Source organism: Poromitra crassiceps, assembly GCF_964638095.1.
Source record: "Poromitra crassiceps genome assembly, chromosome: 17".
In the NCBI taxonomy this organism is placed as follows: Eukaryota; Metazoa; Chordata; class Actinopteri; order Beryciformes; family Melamphaidae; genus Poromitra; species Poromitra crassiceps.
This window is the reverse complement of record NC_139635.1, coordinates 29,572,761-29,590,073: the sequence shown is the minus strand read 5'-3', so window position 1 is coordinate 29,590,073 and position 17,313 is coordinate 29,572,761. Positions and strand designations below refer to the sequence as shown.

Below are 17,313 nucleotides of genomic sequence, written 5' to 3'. Positions count from 1 at the left end.
AATCGTTTGATCGATCAAATCTTAACGGCGATTAATCGATTGTCGATTATTTAATCATTAACATCCCGACTAATGAGCTTGCGGTATATAAATCCGACTTTTCACAAGCCACATACTGTAACCAGGTTAGCCAAAAATAGAATTCTGTACAAATGTTTTGATTATATTGAATTTATTTTTCCATGACGTACTCAAATGTCACAGCATATGAACAAAAATGAACAAACTAAACTTTTCACAACTCTTCAACCTCCCTGAATCAAAAGTTGCCCACAAAAGAGGACATCAAATCACGTTGGCTGATCAAGCTTTATATTTCCTGACACGGTGATATTCTGCCATCCTTTATTTGTGTTCTAATGCAGAGTGAGAGTCGATACTCTGGAACGGTTGACTCGTGTTTGTGCCTTTGAGAAGTGGCCCGTTAGGGTTTGTACATCCCGTGGAAGGTGACGGGAATGCTGCAGTCCACTTCGGCCCTGGCGACCTCCGACAGATCCTTGGCGTTGAGGATGAGGAGGTAACTTGGCCTCTGGGAGCCGGGGGCGCACACAATGGTCAGCAGGACGCCTGTGGGCACAGAAGCATCTCGCTTAACAACAAGTGCAAATACTTTGAAGCCCACGGCGCAGTGGTGTGGCCATTCAGCCTTATGGCACTTTAGGCAATGTTTCGGGGGTACCTCAACAACACGGTTCATTGTTTTGAACATGGAAAATAGTCCTAATCCTAACCCAGCCACTCCCCCTACCCACCCCTCAAATCCCACCTCTCTACAACCTTCCTATCCCTAGCTACGGCCCCTCGTACCTAGCCCTGCCCCTTTACTGACCACGCCCCCACCCACATCCATCTAGCCACTCCCCCTACCCACCCCTCGAACCCCAGCTCTCTACGACCTTCCTGTTCCTAGCGACAGCCTATTTTCCCTAGCCCCACCCCCTCCCACCACCCACATCCCCCTAGCCACTCCCCCTACCCACCCCTCGAATCCCAACTTTACAACCTTCCTATTCCATGGAGACACTGCGTAACGCGTCATCATTCAGAAACCACGCCCAAGACGGGGGGAAACGGAAACCCCCCCTCCAATCCTGCCGTTCTCCCATGTCACGTGCATGGTTGCGTGTTGCACAAAAAGATCGTATATATGGAAGATGAACACTCCTACTTACTTCTTGACAGCTAGATCCACATTTTTCTTCTCGCCAATTCTCAATGGGCTTCCTTGTTTTGCTCAGGAGTACAAAAAAACTTTAACTGGCGATTTTTTACATTTGTTGTCTGCGCAGCCCACCACACAACAGCTTTTAGCTATGTTTAATTCAAGGAAAATGACGCTGGTGTGTGGAAATGAACGGAGCTTTTCCCCCGTGATGGGCGTGGCCTATTTCATGCAGTGTCTCTATAGCTCTGCCCCCCTTCACTAAATGTCCATGAGTGACTGACTGACTGTCTTGACTTTGCCACCTTCTGCCCCCGGCCAGGCTTGCTGCCAGCGCCATGGGAGGGAAAAAACTCAATTACCAGTAATGTACCCTAAATCCAGCTCTACTGCTGTATGTTTAGAAATAATTCATGTCTATGATGCTGCTAACGTACCATCATCCTCATCCACACCATCAGGAGTCTGCACAAACAGCGGCTCTGAAGGGTACGAGTCAGGCTCCTGCCAAACCCAGGTCTCCTTGGTCTTCACATTCAACTTCACAATCTATACACAGGTAAACAAAAATCAATCAATCAAAGAGTCTATTATTTCTACATTAAATCACTGACTATAGAGTACCGCAGGGATGACGTATTTTTGTAGGCTTACCCAGAAATCGCCGCCATGTTGGTTCATAAGGGGAAAAGGCTATGGGATTTTAGAATGGGGATTCCGGTTAAATACATGAAATAAGGTCTGTGGTTAACAAACGTTTATGGGAGTGGAAATGTGTGTGCAGCAGGATAATCTTCACAAACATAGACCACTTTTATGACTTTTGTGTCCGATCACCCAATCACATATTCCATGAAATACATCCTCTGTGTTTTCTGAAAATAAAAAATAAACGCATTTACGCTAGAAAAACCCCCACTTCCATAAACCTTTAACCACAGACCATATTTCATGCATTTCACCAAAGTCCCCATACTAAAATCCAAAAGCCTTTTCCCCTTACGAACCAACATGGCGGCGATTTGCTACTTCCGACTCATTCCTGCGGTACTCTATTGAAGATATTTCATCGTCTTACCCTGTCAGGGATGAAGTGGTTGAGACCCAGGCCGTAGGCGTATGTGTAGTTCTTCCCTGCATACTTCTCATAGTTGATCTGTGGGAACTCAAAGGCTGAAAGAAAGAGAACAAACACACAAAAAGGAAATAAACAACAGTGATGAGCAAAGTGAAGACATTCCCAGCATCTATTAAAGGGCCACTTGACTGATTTTCAGCCAGCTTTTTATCATTACAAAATCAGTATATGCAAATGAACAATGTTTAACTTCCCTCCATCTTGCCTGGACTGAGAGCTCCCCGTTCATTCGCAGAACTTCCTGCTCCAAATGATGTCACACATAATGATGTCATTTCGTCCAGAGAGAGCAATAATGAGAGTGACTGTGATAGTGACAGTAATAGTGACACCATGACAAAACTGTAACGACATTGTTCATTTGGACATACAGTACTACCAATTTTGTAATGATACAAAGCTGGTTGAAAATGGGTGACCCTCTAAACACCAGAGGGTCCAACATGAGTGTATAGCGTATATGTGAGTACGCGGCGTCTGTGAGTGCAGCCTGGCGTGACGGCACCTTGTCGGGGTCCAGAGAAAAGCACCTCGGGCTCCAGCCAGATGGTCCCATCAGAGTGCATCGTGGCTGTGGCTGTGGTGTACGGCAGGCTGACCAGGTTCTTCCCCTGCTCCTCCTACATCACGTCGGTGACAAGCCAAGGAGAAAGAACGTGAGACATGACACCCATGGGTGGCAGTATGGAGTCCTCCCCGCCCCCCTTCCCGAGGAACGAGACACGTGACTCACCTTGTGGATGTCCAAAGGAATGACGTATCTGCGCACCTCCGGCTGGGGCGCCATCATGGCTGCTTTCTTCACCTCTTCCCAGTTGGCTCGCAGGTTGGCCAGCCACAGGTAGTTGTAAACAAACTCAAAACTACAAGGATGAAAAGATCATGAACAAGAGCAAACCCCCCTAAGTCACCGAATTAGCAGGTTTTGGAAAGGCAACTTTGAATAGGCCTACATGTCATGTAGCCTATCTCACGGTGGCATTTCCAATATGTGCTGTAACTTAGCTCTTGGGTTCCGTACCCTTTCCATGCACACAGATCCACCACAACAAAGCCTTGGTCCTCATAGGTGTTGATGTGATGAAACATGCCTATGGCTGCCCCCCTGAATTTGTGATCGATGTACTCTCCAGGGTCCTTTTTGGCAAGGTGGAACCATGTCTGTAAAATGTACATGGATATATAAGATATGGGATTTCAGGAGAACTTTGGATGATCATGTGGGAGTTTGTACACTAACATCACAAAATATACCAACAGTGAACCGAGAGTTCCTCTTAAGTTCTTACTCCTTGTTTCTCGTTGGACTCGAAGCAGTCCATGTAGTTGGAGCCTCGGATGCTCCAGGCGCTCAAGAACTTCAGCAGGTTGATTTTCACGGGGGTCTCCACAAAGACAAAGTAGTTTTCTGACATGCCAAAGCTGAGATTGATGAGGAGAAAGCGTCAAAACATGGATTCTATGCGATAATATACCACTCAACCTACTACAATATATGGCAAGGTGTATATCACACACCTGTGCACATAGGAGGGCTTGAACCTCTCAGCACTGGGGAACTGCACCACCACCTTGGACTTCTCAATGGGATCAGACTTATCTAAGGAGGAAGACAAAAGCATATTGTGATACTTGAAACATGTCTCAAGTTGTATGGCCTCTATTTGGCAATGTTTTAAATAATCAACACATTTTAACTTTCTTTTCGCCCCGCAAAGAAGCAAGAAAAATCACGGAGAATCATTTCAAATATATTATAGTGATTGAAAGTAATTGTGGCTAATTATGCGGTATACTGAGGGAGCAATCCAGAATCCACAAAGAGCCCTATTAAGAAAACTGCTTTAAAAAAAAGTCATTGTGCTTCTTCTAAGCACAACATGACCAGAACATGGTCAGCACTTGTGGATTATCATTCCTGTACATTTCTGTAAAAGCTGGAACTTGGGGGGAGGGGGTGGAAGGGGGGTCAAAATCACACGTGTTTTTTTTGGCCACCATTTCCTCTGTGCTCTATATTTGGACTGCTAAAGTGCCATGCGTATATTCATTGCTACATCTAGTAATACCAGCTCCAATCAATCCTAACCTTTTTGTGTGGGTGGAATCCTGACAATGTTATAGGCCAGCGTTGCTCCTTTCCCCATGCAGTTTCCAATGTTGAACACAGTTCCATCTCTCTCGATGTGGGGGTGGGCTGTCACTCCATTGATGTTGATATAGTTGCACATATCAACCTGCATTTGGAATGAAAGGCATTATATTGCATGACTTTTCACATTATGCAACGAAGTATCTTATTACAAAGAAGCTAAAAGGGGGGGGAGAAAGTACAAAGCGTGGAAAAGTAAGACTCGTCTTTTATACTAGACTTAAAATGACACCTGTGTCAGCATCAATTATTCACTGTATGCATGTACCTTTTTCAGCGTTGCCAAGGTATCGGTGTTGACTTTAGTGATGAAGTTGGTTTCTGTTACAGCATAATAATCCTCACCGATGGGATAAACATTCACCAGGCAATTGTCTGTCACCTCGACGCCCTTGAAGTACGAGAAAAACCTGCACGTTGAGAAAATGGATCACACAACCACAGGGAGATGTTATACAACGGTAATGACAACCAAAAACACAAGTGCAAATGTAAACTGACACAGTTTTGCCATATTAAAAAGCAGATGTATTCAGTACTGTCATGAAAAAAGAACCCCAAGGTATAATTGGGTGAATAGAAAATGGCAGCATTGCGGTTTTGATTTTTAATTTCCATCGGTACAAAGTGTCCGAATGTTTAGATCCACTCATGCCATTCTGGACACAGAGCACACACACTGAGTTTCTGTTGGCCTCAGACTGCCATCTTTAAGCACCTTTTATAGCCAATTATTGACTGGAAACTAACCTGGAGAAAATGTTTTTACAGGGATCAGGATAAGCAAAGGTGCCAAACTCAGTGATCACCACGCGCTTCTCTGTGATGGCTCTCACATAGGCATCTGTTTTCACAAACCTAAACGCAGGAGAGAGGACAACATTAACAATGTCTTCCCAAAACACTCGGCTATACATCTTTTTTGGGCAAAATCCTTCATTCATTCATTCAGAAACACACACACAGTCGATGATTTTTACTAATAATAGATTGAATACAAGGTCAAGGACCAGGCACTTAATTCTTTCATCTCTAGAAATCACAATTCAATCTGCACTATGAGATATACATGTAACTAACACATGTCACTCACACTCCGAATGCAACGAATCAGCATTTGGCCTTACTTTCGAAAGTAGGAGACCTGCCCGTTCTTGAAGTCAAATTTGTGCATGAGGGCCTGGCCGTCAAAGAGGTGATAGAAGGGTTCATCTCCAACCTCAAAAAGGCCAGGTCCCAAACGGAGAAGACTTCCCTTCAGATATGAAGGAATCCTGCCTGTAGACCACCAACGCAAACAGAAATCACATAATGTCTTTTGAACATTTGTAAAGATGCATCAGATGTATCACAGCCTACTGGATGCTAATTTCGTGCTCTCTGCCCATGATGTCGATTATGTCTTGTACAGCAAAGAAAGAATGAGACTATCTGAGGATGACTTTCCTGGACAGAGAACAATACAATCATACAGAAAAATAAAAAGTGGTTCGTATTCCTCATTGGATGGTCGGTGATGGCATGAATGCCTCCATATTGTAGTATATATTGTGCGATTTGTTAATATGCAGGACGCCTAATTTAGTCCACATTAGAGACATGGACCCATGTTTGATGAGGTCTTTTCTCTTGGACCCAAATCTGAGACCGTTTTGTATTGTTAGATCTGTGGAATAGTCATTCTTCTGCATTCCCTAAGTGTGTTAACTTTTTAAAGTTTAACAATTCTAATCAATTTACCAGGGACCCCCTGGAACCCCCGGTGGTCCCCGGACCCCCGCGTTGAGAACCACTGTTCTATGGCATGGATGGAGAACCCTTTTTCTGTGTGTAGAGCATGAATGCCAAAGAAGTGATGCCCTGAGGTCTGAAAGATGCCAACAAACCTGTGATTGTCGCTGGAAGTTCCTCGTTAAGCTCCTCGCATGTCTCAAAGATCTTCCTGTAGCCGCCAGCGGGGTGTTCAAATCTGTTACAGCCATAGAGTAAAGAAATCGACTGATATTCCTGGTCAAGTGAAGTGAGTTCAACTTAAAGAAACGTTACAGCCAGTGAATTTGATGTATTTGTTTAAAACCTGTATTTTCAACAGCTCATGCAGTTCAAGTTCTCTCAAGGGCGGCTAAAGGGTTAATGCTTCAAGAGCACAGTATTCAGCTGCAACATTCAAATCACTGTGGTGTAAGTCACAGGGTCAAGTAAAGGAAATCTATACCAAGATCTAAACACCAGTCCAGTTTAATTCAGCGTAATTATTAATAATAACAGCTTTAGAAATTAGTAATTTTATTTCCCCATAATGGCAAAATTTGTCACTGCATGCAATCATTCAAAATGTGCCGTTAATACATGACTATAATAACCAGTATGAGATACAATTGAATTAGAAAGAGTTGAAATTCATCATAAACTCACCGGCTGACCATGCTTGCTCCTTGTTGTGGGAACACACAACTGTGGTCACTTCTGAGGTGGACGTCTCTGGTGTGCCAGTAGGATTTAGGGTATTTATACATGTCGTCCCCCTCACAGTCACTGCTCTCAGGGCCGCATGTTGCACCGCGAACAACCATCCCATTGTGCCAATATCCTTTACTAAGTGACTCAATGGTCACCCTTCTGAGAGCGGATTTATTGCAGGGAATATTTCACAAAATTACAACTCTGTGTGGCAAACGTGTTGCAATAGTGCACGTGATTTTTCAACCGTCTCAATTGTTTGCATTTATCCCAGGGAGGTATAGGCTAGTGAGGGTGACTTGCAGGTAGTATTTGATAGTATTTATGCAATATGTCAGGGCATAAAAATACATAAAAACATGAGGACATGTTTAATGACAACATAAAGGAATGTGGACCCAAGATGAATAACCTAGGATGGGTGCCATCCACCTGAATGGCAGATATAAACTGATAGGTTTATATCTGATGGTTTCCACATATAAATTGCCAATGCCATGGGACTTAAGTATCTAAAGTAGACAATGTCCATGGAGCTTAAGTTAACAGAAACTGACTTAAAACCTTAGCCTCTTAAAGTATTACTAGATTTATTTTTTTGTTGAAAATAGGTACTGTAAAATAATCAATAGCAACAATAATTGTTTTTTGTGTTGTGTTCTTGTGAAATAAATAACACATCGTAACAATACCAGGATCAAGTGAACCTTCATTAGCTTTCGACTACTATGCATGCCAACATTGAGTTTATTGCAGTCAGCCCTCTGTTCACTAGTTCATTGTATACAATGATGACGGTTACGCATGGGATGAAATGTGCCAATGTGTTCTTTGGTCTGAAACACAGCATGCCTTAAATTGCTTCTCTCAACGCAGCCATAATCCAGGTGTGAGGATTACGCTGGCCATGGGCTGAAGACAAGGCCTGTATTGTTCCTCAGGCCCCTGGGAAAAAGCACCATTAGAGGGTTCAGTTGTGTCAGTAGGCTAGCGAGGCTGTGATGGGCTAGCTAGCCTAACTCACGTCACATTCGCTTTCGAAACTGAACGTGACGCGAGTTCACGTGATCAGGATGGTTTACCAGGCTAATGATGAGCTCCTCCGGCCCTAAAACTCATGGCGGATTGTTAAACCTGCGATGGACCATGTATAACTAGTACAGAAATATCATACAAGCGATGTATATGTGATGAATATGATGTGTTGACAACCCGTCGTCTTGCAGGAGCCTTGTTGGGGTCATTAGGCTGATTGAGTGCACCTGGGCCCGGTTTGGTCTGGTATGCTGCTGCTGCCCGCAAGGACATCTCCAGACTGCAGCGCATGATCCGCTGAGCTGAAAAGGTGGTCAGGTGCAGCCTGCCATCCATTCAGGACCTACACACTGCCAGGATGCTAAAGCGGTCTCAGAAAATGATGGCCGACCCCACCGATCCAGGACATAAACTCTTCAGGGACCTCCCCCATGGCAGAAGTCTGATGTCTGGCAGTATCAGTAACTCCTGTCACAGGGACAGCGTCAACCAAACTGCCATCCACCTCTTCAATGAGACCCAGAAGCCCCCCCCCAAATCAGGACTTTGTCACCCCTCAACCACGCAGCCACTAAGCTTTAACAGTAAGCAGTAACAGTAAGTATATGGTATATTCAATGAGCCAATGCATCTGCTCCATGGTGTCACATACACCATTCAACGATACAATAAAATAAACCAGTTTTACGTGGTATTTACATATAAAGTCAAGGTGCTGTCATGGAATTTCCAGGTTGCCGGGGAAGATGGTGAATTAGGAGTTCACAAAGATATACTTTAACTCCAATAATGTTCTTCTAAGACTGAGGAATGATCTCAGTTGGTTTATTGCACTGTTCACACATCAAACGAGCTGGTCCATGGATCATCTGACTAGGCTATTGCAATGCAGTGCTAGCCTATCCTTAATAGTTCTCTAACATCTGTGCTCTAATTCCCATTGGATCACCTCCATGGTTATCTTCTGAGATTTTGTGCCAGCAGCATTTCTAGTATAGCACGGCAGTCTGTCTTGCATTGTGATGGGTAGGGCCCACTTTACCATTTTGCATTGGGGCCCAGCATTTACTAATAATGGTGGTGGTACAGACATAGAGAGATGCAGTAGATTTTGATGGTGTCAAGAATAAAATCTGTAATAGTGTAATAGTCCCATCACTCCCACCAAGGGATTTCCCTTGGTGCGTATGCTGAACGTGGAAGAGGGCGTGACTTTGGGCACTGACTCTATTTCAAGCAGAAGAGGGGCGGGCGACCTCTGGTGGTTATTTATTACCTGTGTGACTCTCATTCTTCAGCCTGGTATTTTCGTTGTGCTAATGTAGTCCATGCTAGCAAAGTAATAATAACCTTTTGGGTTCATGTTTCATATATCAACTTTATTTAGATCCCTTTGTATCACAGCCAATGCAAGTTATTTGCTACACAAAACAAGCCAAACAGCAAAAGAGGTTTGGTACAGCTGCATAGCTCAATACGCATGCGTACCTCGTTCGGACGGGACTTACCCAATATGGCGGCGAAATGCAACAGTCTGTCTTCATGAACCAGCTAGCCACCTAACTAACGCTATTTTCTTTCAGTTTGATGTAATTCAGCATCCATGAGAGCTAGTGGACACAGCCCGGCGTTATTGAAGTGAAGCGTTTAACGTTAGTGTTATTGTTTTATCTGTTTTAGTCGGGGGAAATGAGCTACTCCACAAAGGTAGTGCAAGTGACGAATGTGTCTCCATGCACAACATCCGAACAGATGAGGATTCTCTTCGGTTTTCTCGGGAACATCGAAGAGCTGAAGTTGTTTCCACCAGAGTAAGTTAAACGCTAACATTACGCAAAATTAACGTTAATAGTTTACAAGATAGTATTAATGTAATCACAGACTCTCCTTTGGTATAACGCTACGTTTACTGTTGATGCGACGGAACTGCTAACATGCTAGCCAGAATTGTAGCTAACGCTAGCGTTAACTCAAATCCAGTCAACCGACCTTGTATCTTGCGTTATGTTTTTGTGATGATGTCCTTCACATTAACTAAGTTACCCAAGCTAGCTATTATGCATTCGAATTGTCTAGGCAAAACACACGCACGCAATAACGTAATCGGAATCATGAAGCATGGGCGTAAATTAATGCAAACAGTCGTTAAAGCATTTACGTTACACTTCATTCACTGCCTGCCGAACACATCGTTTCCTACACTTGGACTATGCAGTTTGCGAGAGTAAACAAGCGTGGTTTACAATTGTGAAATATTAGCATGTCCTCTTCCATTGTCCAGGTAAAAGTGTATCCGTCTAAGAGGAAGCCTCTGAGCAGGCACAAATCAACTTTCAAAGTCAATGAATTATGAGCTGACCTGTAAATCAATTAGTAAACTCTGGGTCAAATAATGAAATGGTGGATTATTCAGAGACATAATACCCATATAATGGTTCTTTATTTGCAAGGGTATCCACGTTGTCACTATGTATTGCAATTAATGCTTCAAATCCATAACTGTTCAAGGCAAAGCAGAACAAAACATATGAGTGGATTGCACCTGACTGTCAAAGGAGAAGCAAAGTGCCACAACTCTGATGACCATTGCATATCCAGCTTTGTTTAATATAACGTATTGTTATTATTATTATAACTCTTATTTCCCTCCATAGTGATTCTCCTATGCCAGTGACATCGCGGGTGTGCTTTGTGAAGTTCCAGCAGCCAGAGTCTGTCGGAGTATCTCAACACTTGACCAACACCGTCTTTGTGGACAGAGCACTGATTGTGGTCCCGTTTGCTGAAGGTTGGTGTCACAGTCATTCCCATGTATGAGTGGGAGCCATTGATGATCGAATGCTGTATGTCTTGAATAGCGACGGGGTGTCAGTGTGAACATGTAAAGGAGTTTAAAGGATTTTGACTGTCCCACTTGTGAATTGAGCAAGTCAGTTCACATTGGTCAGTTCACAATGAGCTTATTTAGCTAATTTTGTGAATGTCGTCATGCCACTCCCTCAACTCAGATTCTTGGTATACTGTGGTAGTGCAATCCATATCCTTACAACTCCAATGCAACACACGCGATGTATTGGATGTCACTTAATTGGGGAAGTACCGTGTAAAATGCGGAAGAGCAATTGTTTGTTGTGTGTTCACTCAGCACAGTATGCCAAAGTCTGCTGTATGGCCTGGGATTTGAACATACCCAAGCTGTGGTGGCTGCAGGCACCTCAAAGTTCAGAAGTAAAGTTGTGTTAACACGTAACCATGCATTTTATTTTCTCCCCCATATTGGACTATCCTCTGTTAAACTTCTCTCTGTTATTTGTGTGTGTGTGATTTTTGTAGTGGAGAAGGCAAAAGCAGCCCCCTCGTTGACGGCTGAAAGTGGTCCTCTGCCTGCCAACAGGGGACTGTAGACATTTGCAAAGGCCAGCAAGCATTCAAGCCCCACCCCTCTCTTTAAGCCCCTCCCCTCTCTTTTTGTGTCCTCTATTCTTTCCCCTCTCTCTCTCTCTTTCCCATTTTCTCTTTTACTAGGTATTTTAGTGGGTATGAAATAGGTCACATATCAGAGGCACAGTCTTTGAAATAGTGCTCAGTCTACACTATTTTTGCGACACCCTTGAACGCTGCTCAGCCATCCATTTGATGGCTGATGTTCTGTTTCCTGAGAAAGCGTAAATTGACTAGTGTAGAAACAATTTAAAAAAAAGCTTTACAAGCCAATCTGTCGTCGGGGTGCAGTGGCAAAAAGCATATGGTAAGGCAAAAGGCTATGCAGCAAGAGAAGGTGTTCATAATAATGAGTTGTCTTATGGACAAGCTGATATAACCTGTCCTGGTCCAAATGGTAAGAGGAAGACACAGCACTTAGGCCAAAGCAAACCCAGCTAGTCTACACTGCACACACTGCTAACACAACTGGCAGAATTCACCTTAGCTGGGAAGCATCAACTCGTTTTGCTGACGTAACAAGAAGAACACTGGTCACACAAACAAGAATTCATTTGAGTCCCGCTAAAATACTCTCTCTCCCAAATGAATGTCTTATTTGTTAATTCTACTGCATTTTGTCATCAGTTGTCTTAGATAACGTTACCCATCCGACATGACACAATGTTAGTACAATACTCTCTCTTTAACAGTGGTCTTTTTTTGTTGTTGTGTTTTACAGTTCTTTTTCCTGGCTCAGCCAGTCCTGTATACCAGGCCCTGCTGAAAATACCACCCAACCGTTTTGTCTCCTGCAGCAAATTCTCTCTCTCTCTCTCTCTCTCTCTCCAGTGTGCCCTTTTTTAAATGTTGTCATTGTTGTGTGTCATATTTAGGCTGTGTGTTTTGTGAAAGAATTGTTTCATTAGGGGTGAATTAATTTTTCTTTGGGAGATTGTGGTGTTCTTTTCTTTTTCCTTTTTTGGGCCATTTTTATGTAATCATAAGGCAGATTGCGAATAAATGTAATTATTTTTTGATTGGACATATTGTCAAATTTAATGAATAAGCCTCTGCATTGGTTAGGTTAATTGATGCAGTGACAGGTAAGGTTACTAGAAGAGGAATGTACAGTTCTGTGATTGTCAATAAGTATATACCACTACTATATCTTCTTGACCTTATTTTGTGTTTTTGATAATTAGAAACTGACCTTGCCAAATCCCTGAAATTCTCTTTGTTCTGTGTATCTCGATTTTTCTCTGTGTGCTTTTAGTAGCGAAGCCGCCAACGTGAGTCGCTTGTTTCAGTAAACGTCTATATGAAAATTGAGGGCACACCTATGGGGCACACCCAACTGGAGAAGCAGCTGTGCTTGCTAACGTTTGGTTCATGACTTAAAAAACATGTTCAGGTGATATATTCTTGGCAGTGTTCATTGGAGTAGTGTGATGTATACCAGCAATAGTTATGCCACTGCAATGATTAAATGAATTAAAGGAACTCTTCTCAGATCTAGAAGGTAACCATGTTGAGACTAACTTAATTCGAAGAAATGAAGTGTGATGTCTCTCTTTTTTTCTTCTCCAACATGTCTACTCTGTAGTTGATGATTGTGTGCACATGATCTTCCTGTGCTAACGCCGGTTTTGTTTTCCTGTAGGCTCTATTCCAGATGAGGCTAAGGCTTTGTCACTGCTGGCGCCAGCAAATGCTATTGCAGGAGTTCTGCCAGGAGGAGGACTTCTTCCAACACCTAATCCCATGCACAATCCACAAGTGAGATTTCCCAGTTGGCTATTTTGTTACAAATTCTCTGAGTGTGAGAAAACATAGTATCAGCTAGCTGTGTCCCAGTACGATAGAGTATCACAGTACTTGACTTGAAAAACAGTACTATCGAGTATTTTTCCTGAACTGATATGTCATTTTATGGCATTAAATGACATATTTATTATTGACAGTTTGTCTAAAATTGACCCTCACAAATGCCTTGTGCAACACCAAAAAACTAGTTTCAGAGTAGTGGTGGTTTAGTTTATCCTTTTTGGAGGTAAGATCAGTGGCTTTTTGATAAGAGTCTTAAATTAAGTAATAATTAAACTAATTTAATTATTTAATGATCAAGTGTTTTCTAATTATTTATTTATTTTAATTTTATTTTGTGTAGAAAACCAAAACTGTGAAATTTTGGTGTATCAGCACAAAAGTAGTGGTATGTCATAACCTGAGCAGATAAACACTTGTAACCTGTGTGTGTGGCTATCATAAGAGGTGTTTATTTATTTTTTTATTGCAGATGGGAGGGAACCCTTTTGCTGGACCCAACATGGATGCTGCAATGGCTGCGTTTGGATTCCCTGGACCCAATATGACTCCCCAGGTGAGAAGATTTCTGCAATGACAACAGTATTTTCCCCACAATCTGCACACAGCTGATGAATATATATTTGGTAGAATAATGAGTCATTTCTATTTTTTACCTCATATTCTCACTGTCTCCTTACAGGCTGCTGAACAGTTGATGAAGTTCATGACGGATCCAAAGTAAGTCACTGTGGCCGAGCTCTCCTGACCTGGGCAGGCAGAATTGTGGATGAATCCATTTGAAACATTTGAAAAAAGAAAAATCATGCGTTGCTCACTTATGTTTGTAGTAATGATTTTGCTTTTAAGGCTATTTAAGTCTGGAGGTGTGGAGCTGTCCCGTAGTCTAGTGCAGGGGAGCTCAACATTTTGTAATTCAAGGCCCACTTCTGATTGTTAAAAGATTTCCAAGGACCACCTTCCCAAATAAATGATAAGGCTATCATTGTGATATATTGAGGTGAGAGGTCCTCTGCGGCCCACTAGATGGGGCTCTGAGGCCAGACAGTGGGCCACGGCCCAGTGGTTGAGAAACACTGGTCTAGTGTACCGATTGTACTGCAAACCATTTATGGTGACTATATGGCTAAATGCATAGGGGTTTCATTCACACCACTAGGGCAACATACTAAAATGGATACACTCATGGCACCGTTAGGTGCAAAGGATACCAAATTTTATTTGGACCGGGCTATCTTTGTTTACCGATATGTCTCTGTCTTCAGACTGAATCCTATGGCTGTAAGCATGAATATGAACCCAGGCCTGAAGGCTGATTCGTCTAACAGAGAGATCGAAGAGGCCATGAAGAGAGTCAGAGAGGCTCAGTCGCTCATCTCTGCTGCCATTGAGCCTGGAAGTGAGTGGACAAAGCTTTGGATGATTTCCTTGCTAAATAAGTTAACTTTCCAGTGTTCCATAATGTCTTGTTTTGCATGTAAGACAGGCCTTGATACTGTGTACCTCGACAATACTAATGTCTACTTTTTGTTGCGCTGCAGATAAAGAGGGCAAAAAGAAGCACTCCCGATCCCGGTCCAGGTCCAGAAGGAGGAGGTCCAGATCACGTTCAAAACACAGGTGATCACCCACTGTTGATGATGTGAACAGTTGAGATGGATAAGCTTATTGTGTGTTGGTAAATGGTAAATGGCCTGCATTTATATAGCGCTTTTATCCAAAGCGCTTTACAATCAGTAGGTAGTCTACATTCACCCATTCATACACCGATGGCGGCAGGCTGCCACGCAGGGTGCCTACACACCATCGGGAGCAAGGAGGGTTAAGTGTCTTGCCCAAGGACACAACGACAGCAGCTGGGAGGGAGCGGGGATCGAACCGCCAACCCTTGCGCCATTGGCCGACCCGCTCTACCTCCTGAGCTAAAGGCGCCCTAATGTTGGGAATGGAATTAATTGGTCGGTCTGTGTGGTTGCTGGGAGTTAATTGGTCTGTCTGTGTGGTTGCTGGGAGTTAACTGGTCTGTCTGTGTGTGGTTGCAGGCGATCCAGCAGCAGAACGAAGAGACGATCGGCCTCCAGAAGCAGGAGGCGCTCCAAAAGCCCGCGCAGGAGAAGGTCCCATTCCAGAGACCGAACCAGACGATCTCCAAGCAAATCCAGGTGGGCATCGGTGGGAAGGCCAAACCACGGGTTGATGAGCACATTTCATAGCCCGAGATAAAAGCTTATGTGATCAACAGCTGGTAGCGCTGCTCTGAGATTATAAAATGTCATTCACAGAGAAAGAAAGAAAGTTGATTCAGGGCGACGACGATCCAAGACGCCACCGAAAAGCTACAGCACAGCCAGGAGGTCTCGCAGCGTGGACCGGTGAGTACAGCTTGGGTCCCAGTGTGCTCAGGTGGAAGGCAGTTGTATGTACAGTACATGCGTTTCTCTGCTCTCTGTTTTCAAATCAGGCTATTCACTTGTTTGTGTCCTATTCTGCTATACAGGAGACGCAGGAGAAGTGGCAGCCGATCTCCTAAAAAGTCCCCTAAGAGGAGAACCTCCAGGTCTCCATCTCCTCGAAGGTCAGTCCCTTTGATATTAAATATGTATGTGGACATCACCGTTATCCCTGAAGGCGTAAACATTGGTTACATTCCATTTCTGGATCTCTCCACTCTCTCTTTAGACACAAGAAGGAGAAGAAGAAGGACAAGGAAAGGGAGAGGGACCGCAGGAGTGACAAAGAGCGCAGTCGTGAGGAACGGGAGCGCTCCACCAGCAAGAAGAACAGAAGTAAAGACAAAGAAAGAGAGAGGGAGAGGAGATCTGATGGAGAGAAAGGAGATGTGAAGGTTGGCAGCCAACACAATTTAGATCCCATGTATTCTCTGTGCATTCTGCTGCTGTTTTTGTCTTAAGCTAAGACATATCTGAGAAAGTGTCATATGAAACTCCAATACAGTATGTCAGCTGCCGTGGGTGTCCTTAACAGATCGAGCCTGCATGATTATTCCAAGCCACGTAGCTTCATGAAAAATTACGCTTCGATCCTATATTTGATCTTTGTCAAGGTCAAAAAGTCAAGGTAATTTTCTGACCATGACAAAGATCCAATGTAGGATTGAAACGTCATTTTTCATTCAACTCTGGCTTGCAGTAAGTGCGCAGGCTCTACCTTTTTTCATTGATACAGCCTTTACTGCTATAGCCTTGCACCTGTGTGATGTGCGTCAAATTTCACCCCTTCAACTTGTCCTTAACAGATCACCAGGGATTATGACGAAGAAGAGCAAGGCTATGGCAGCGAGAAAGAGCCCAGGTTGGATTCAGACTCGGCCGCCTCCTCCCCCCGTTCGGTAGAAGGCAACGGCACAGTGCGTCCGGTGAAACAGGCCAAGGTCAACGGTGCCGACGATCACCAGTGGAGCAAGGAAGAGGACATGGATGTCAGCGACTGAGTGTGCCATCCTGCTTCGTGTCTCACCAGATAGGCACCGTGTTCAACCCCACATTATCCCTCCATTTTGTTTGTGAACATGTATTATGTCATTGCATTATCCCCCCCCAAAATCTCAAATGTGAAGTGTGTTTGAAATGTATTGATGTTTCTCACAAAAGGCTAGTCTACTCTTTGGCAATTGTACAATGCAGAATTGTGTGTCACTTTTTGAATAGGGTGTGCCTGATGATACTGACGTATATCTTGGTTCTTCACATTACTTTAACCTACCCATTTCCTGTCCTTCCCCTCCACAAATGTAATCTATCTCGACTGGAAATAGCTTTGCGTTTTGCTTTTATTTTGTTGGAACTTGTTAATTTCTCTGTTGCTCTTTCACATAACGTTACTATACTATATCCCTTTATTTGTTGATGTTTATCGAGTATTGTGGTGCGGTGCTGCAACCTCTTTCCCCACTTCTCAAAGCGCATTTGCTAGTTCTAATGCTTGTCATTTGAAGTTTGGAATGTTTTATCAGTGATTTCTTTTATATAATAAAGCCTATTTGGAGAAACAGTTCTTTTAGTATTGGAAGTTTTGGCTGCATGCATACCTCGACTATGTGGAAGCCTCCGTTTTTTTCTTAGATCACTGTACTCGCACAGAAATGGTTAAAACGTG

The 17,313-nt window shown here is 43.4% G+C and overlaps 2 protein-coding genes across 3 annotated transcripts; one reads left to right on the top strand and one right to left on the bottom strand.

Moving 5' to 3' along the window:
- Positions 1-424: 424 nt before the first annotated feature.
- LOC310792332 (retinoid isomerohydrolase) lies at positions 425-7,028 on the bottom strand (the record flags this gene model as incomplete). Its single annotated transcript, XM_083654054.1, has 14 exons — positions 425-570; positions 1,603-1,714; positions 2,244-2,338; positions 2,809-2,923; positions 3,037-3,166; positions 3,325-3,464; positions 3,593-3,725; positions 3,822-3,903; positions 4,393-4,540; positions 4,724-4,865; positions 5,206-5,313; positions 5,583-5,729; positions 6,338-6,424; positions 6,871-7,028. The coding sequence occupies 14 exons, from the start codon at positions 7,026-7,028 to the stop codon at positions 425-427; spliced, it is 1,743 nt and encodes a 580-aa protein (XP_083510180.1).
- Positions 7,029-9,459: 2,431 nt separating this feature from the next.
- LOC310791865 (uncharacterized protein) lies at positions 9,460-17,211 on the top strand. 2 transcript variants are annotated; one of them, XM_083653535.1, is made up of 12 exons: positions 9,460-9,761; positions 10,605-10,738; positions 13,034-13,149; positions 13,670-13,753; positions 13,880-13,917; positions 14,463-14,596; positions 14,739-14,817; positions 15,240-15,359; positions 15,480-15,569; positions 15,695-15,772; positions 15,877-16,042; positions 16,454-17,211. In XM_083653535.1, the coding sequence occupies exons 1-12, from the start codon at positions 9,640-9,642 to the stop codon at positions 16,646-16,648; spliced, it is 1,356 nt and encodes a 451-aa protein (XP_083509661.1). In that variant the 5' UTR covers positions 9,460-9,639; the 3' UTR covers positions 16,649-17,211. The 2 variants fall into 2 exon arrangements, with proteins under 2 accessions (XP_083509661.1, XP_083509662.1); XM_083653536.1 differs by lacking the exons at positions 9,460-9,761; positions 10,605-10,738 and adding an exon at positions 10,771-12,784.
- The last annotated feature ends 102 nt before the right edge of the window (positions 17,212-17,313 follow it).

Bases quoted from the DNA above. Each gene is read 5' to 3' on its own strand.
- LOC310791865 (XM_083653535.1), top strand. From the start codon at position 9,640: ATGAGCTACTCCACAAAGGTAGTGCAAGTGACGAATGTGTCTCCATGC. The intron at 14,597-14,738 runs GTGAGTGGACAA...GTTGCGCTGCAG, and splicing joins TGCTGCCATTGAGCCTGGAA to ATAAAGAGGGCAAAAAGAAG. The intron at 16,043-16,453 runs GTTGGCAGCCAA...TGTCCTTAACAG, and splicing joins GAGAGAAAGGAGATGTGAAG to ATCACCAGGGATTATGACGA.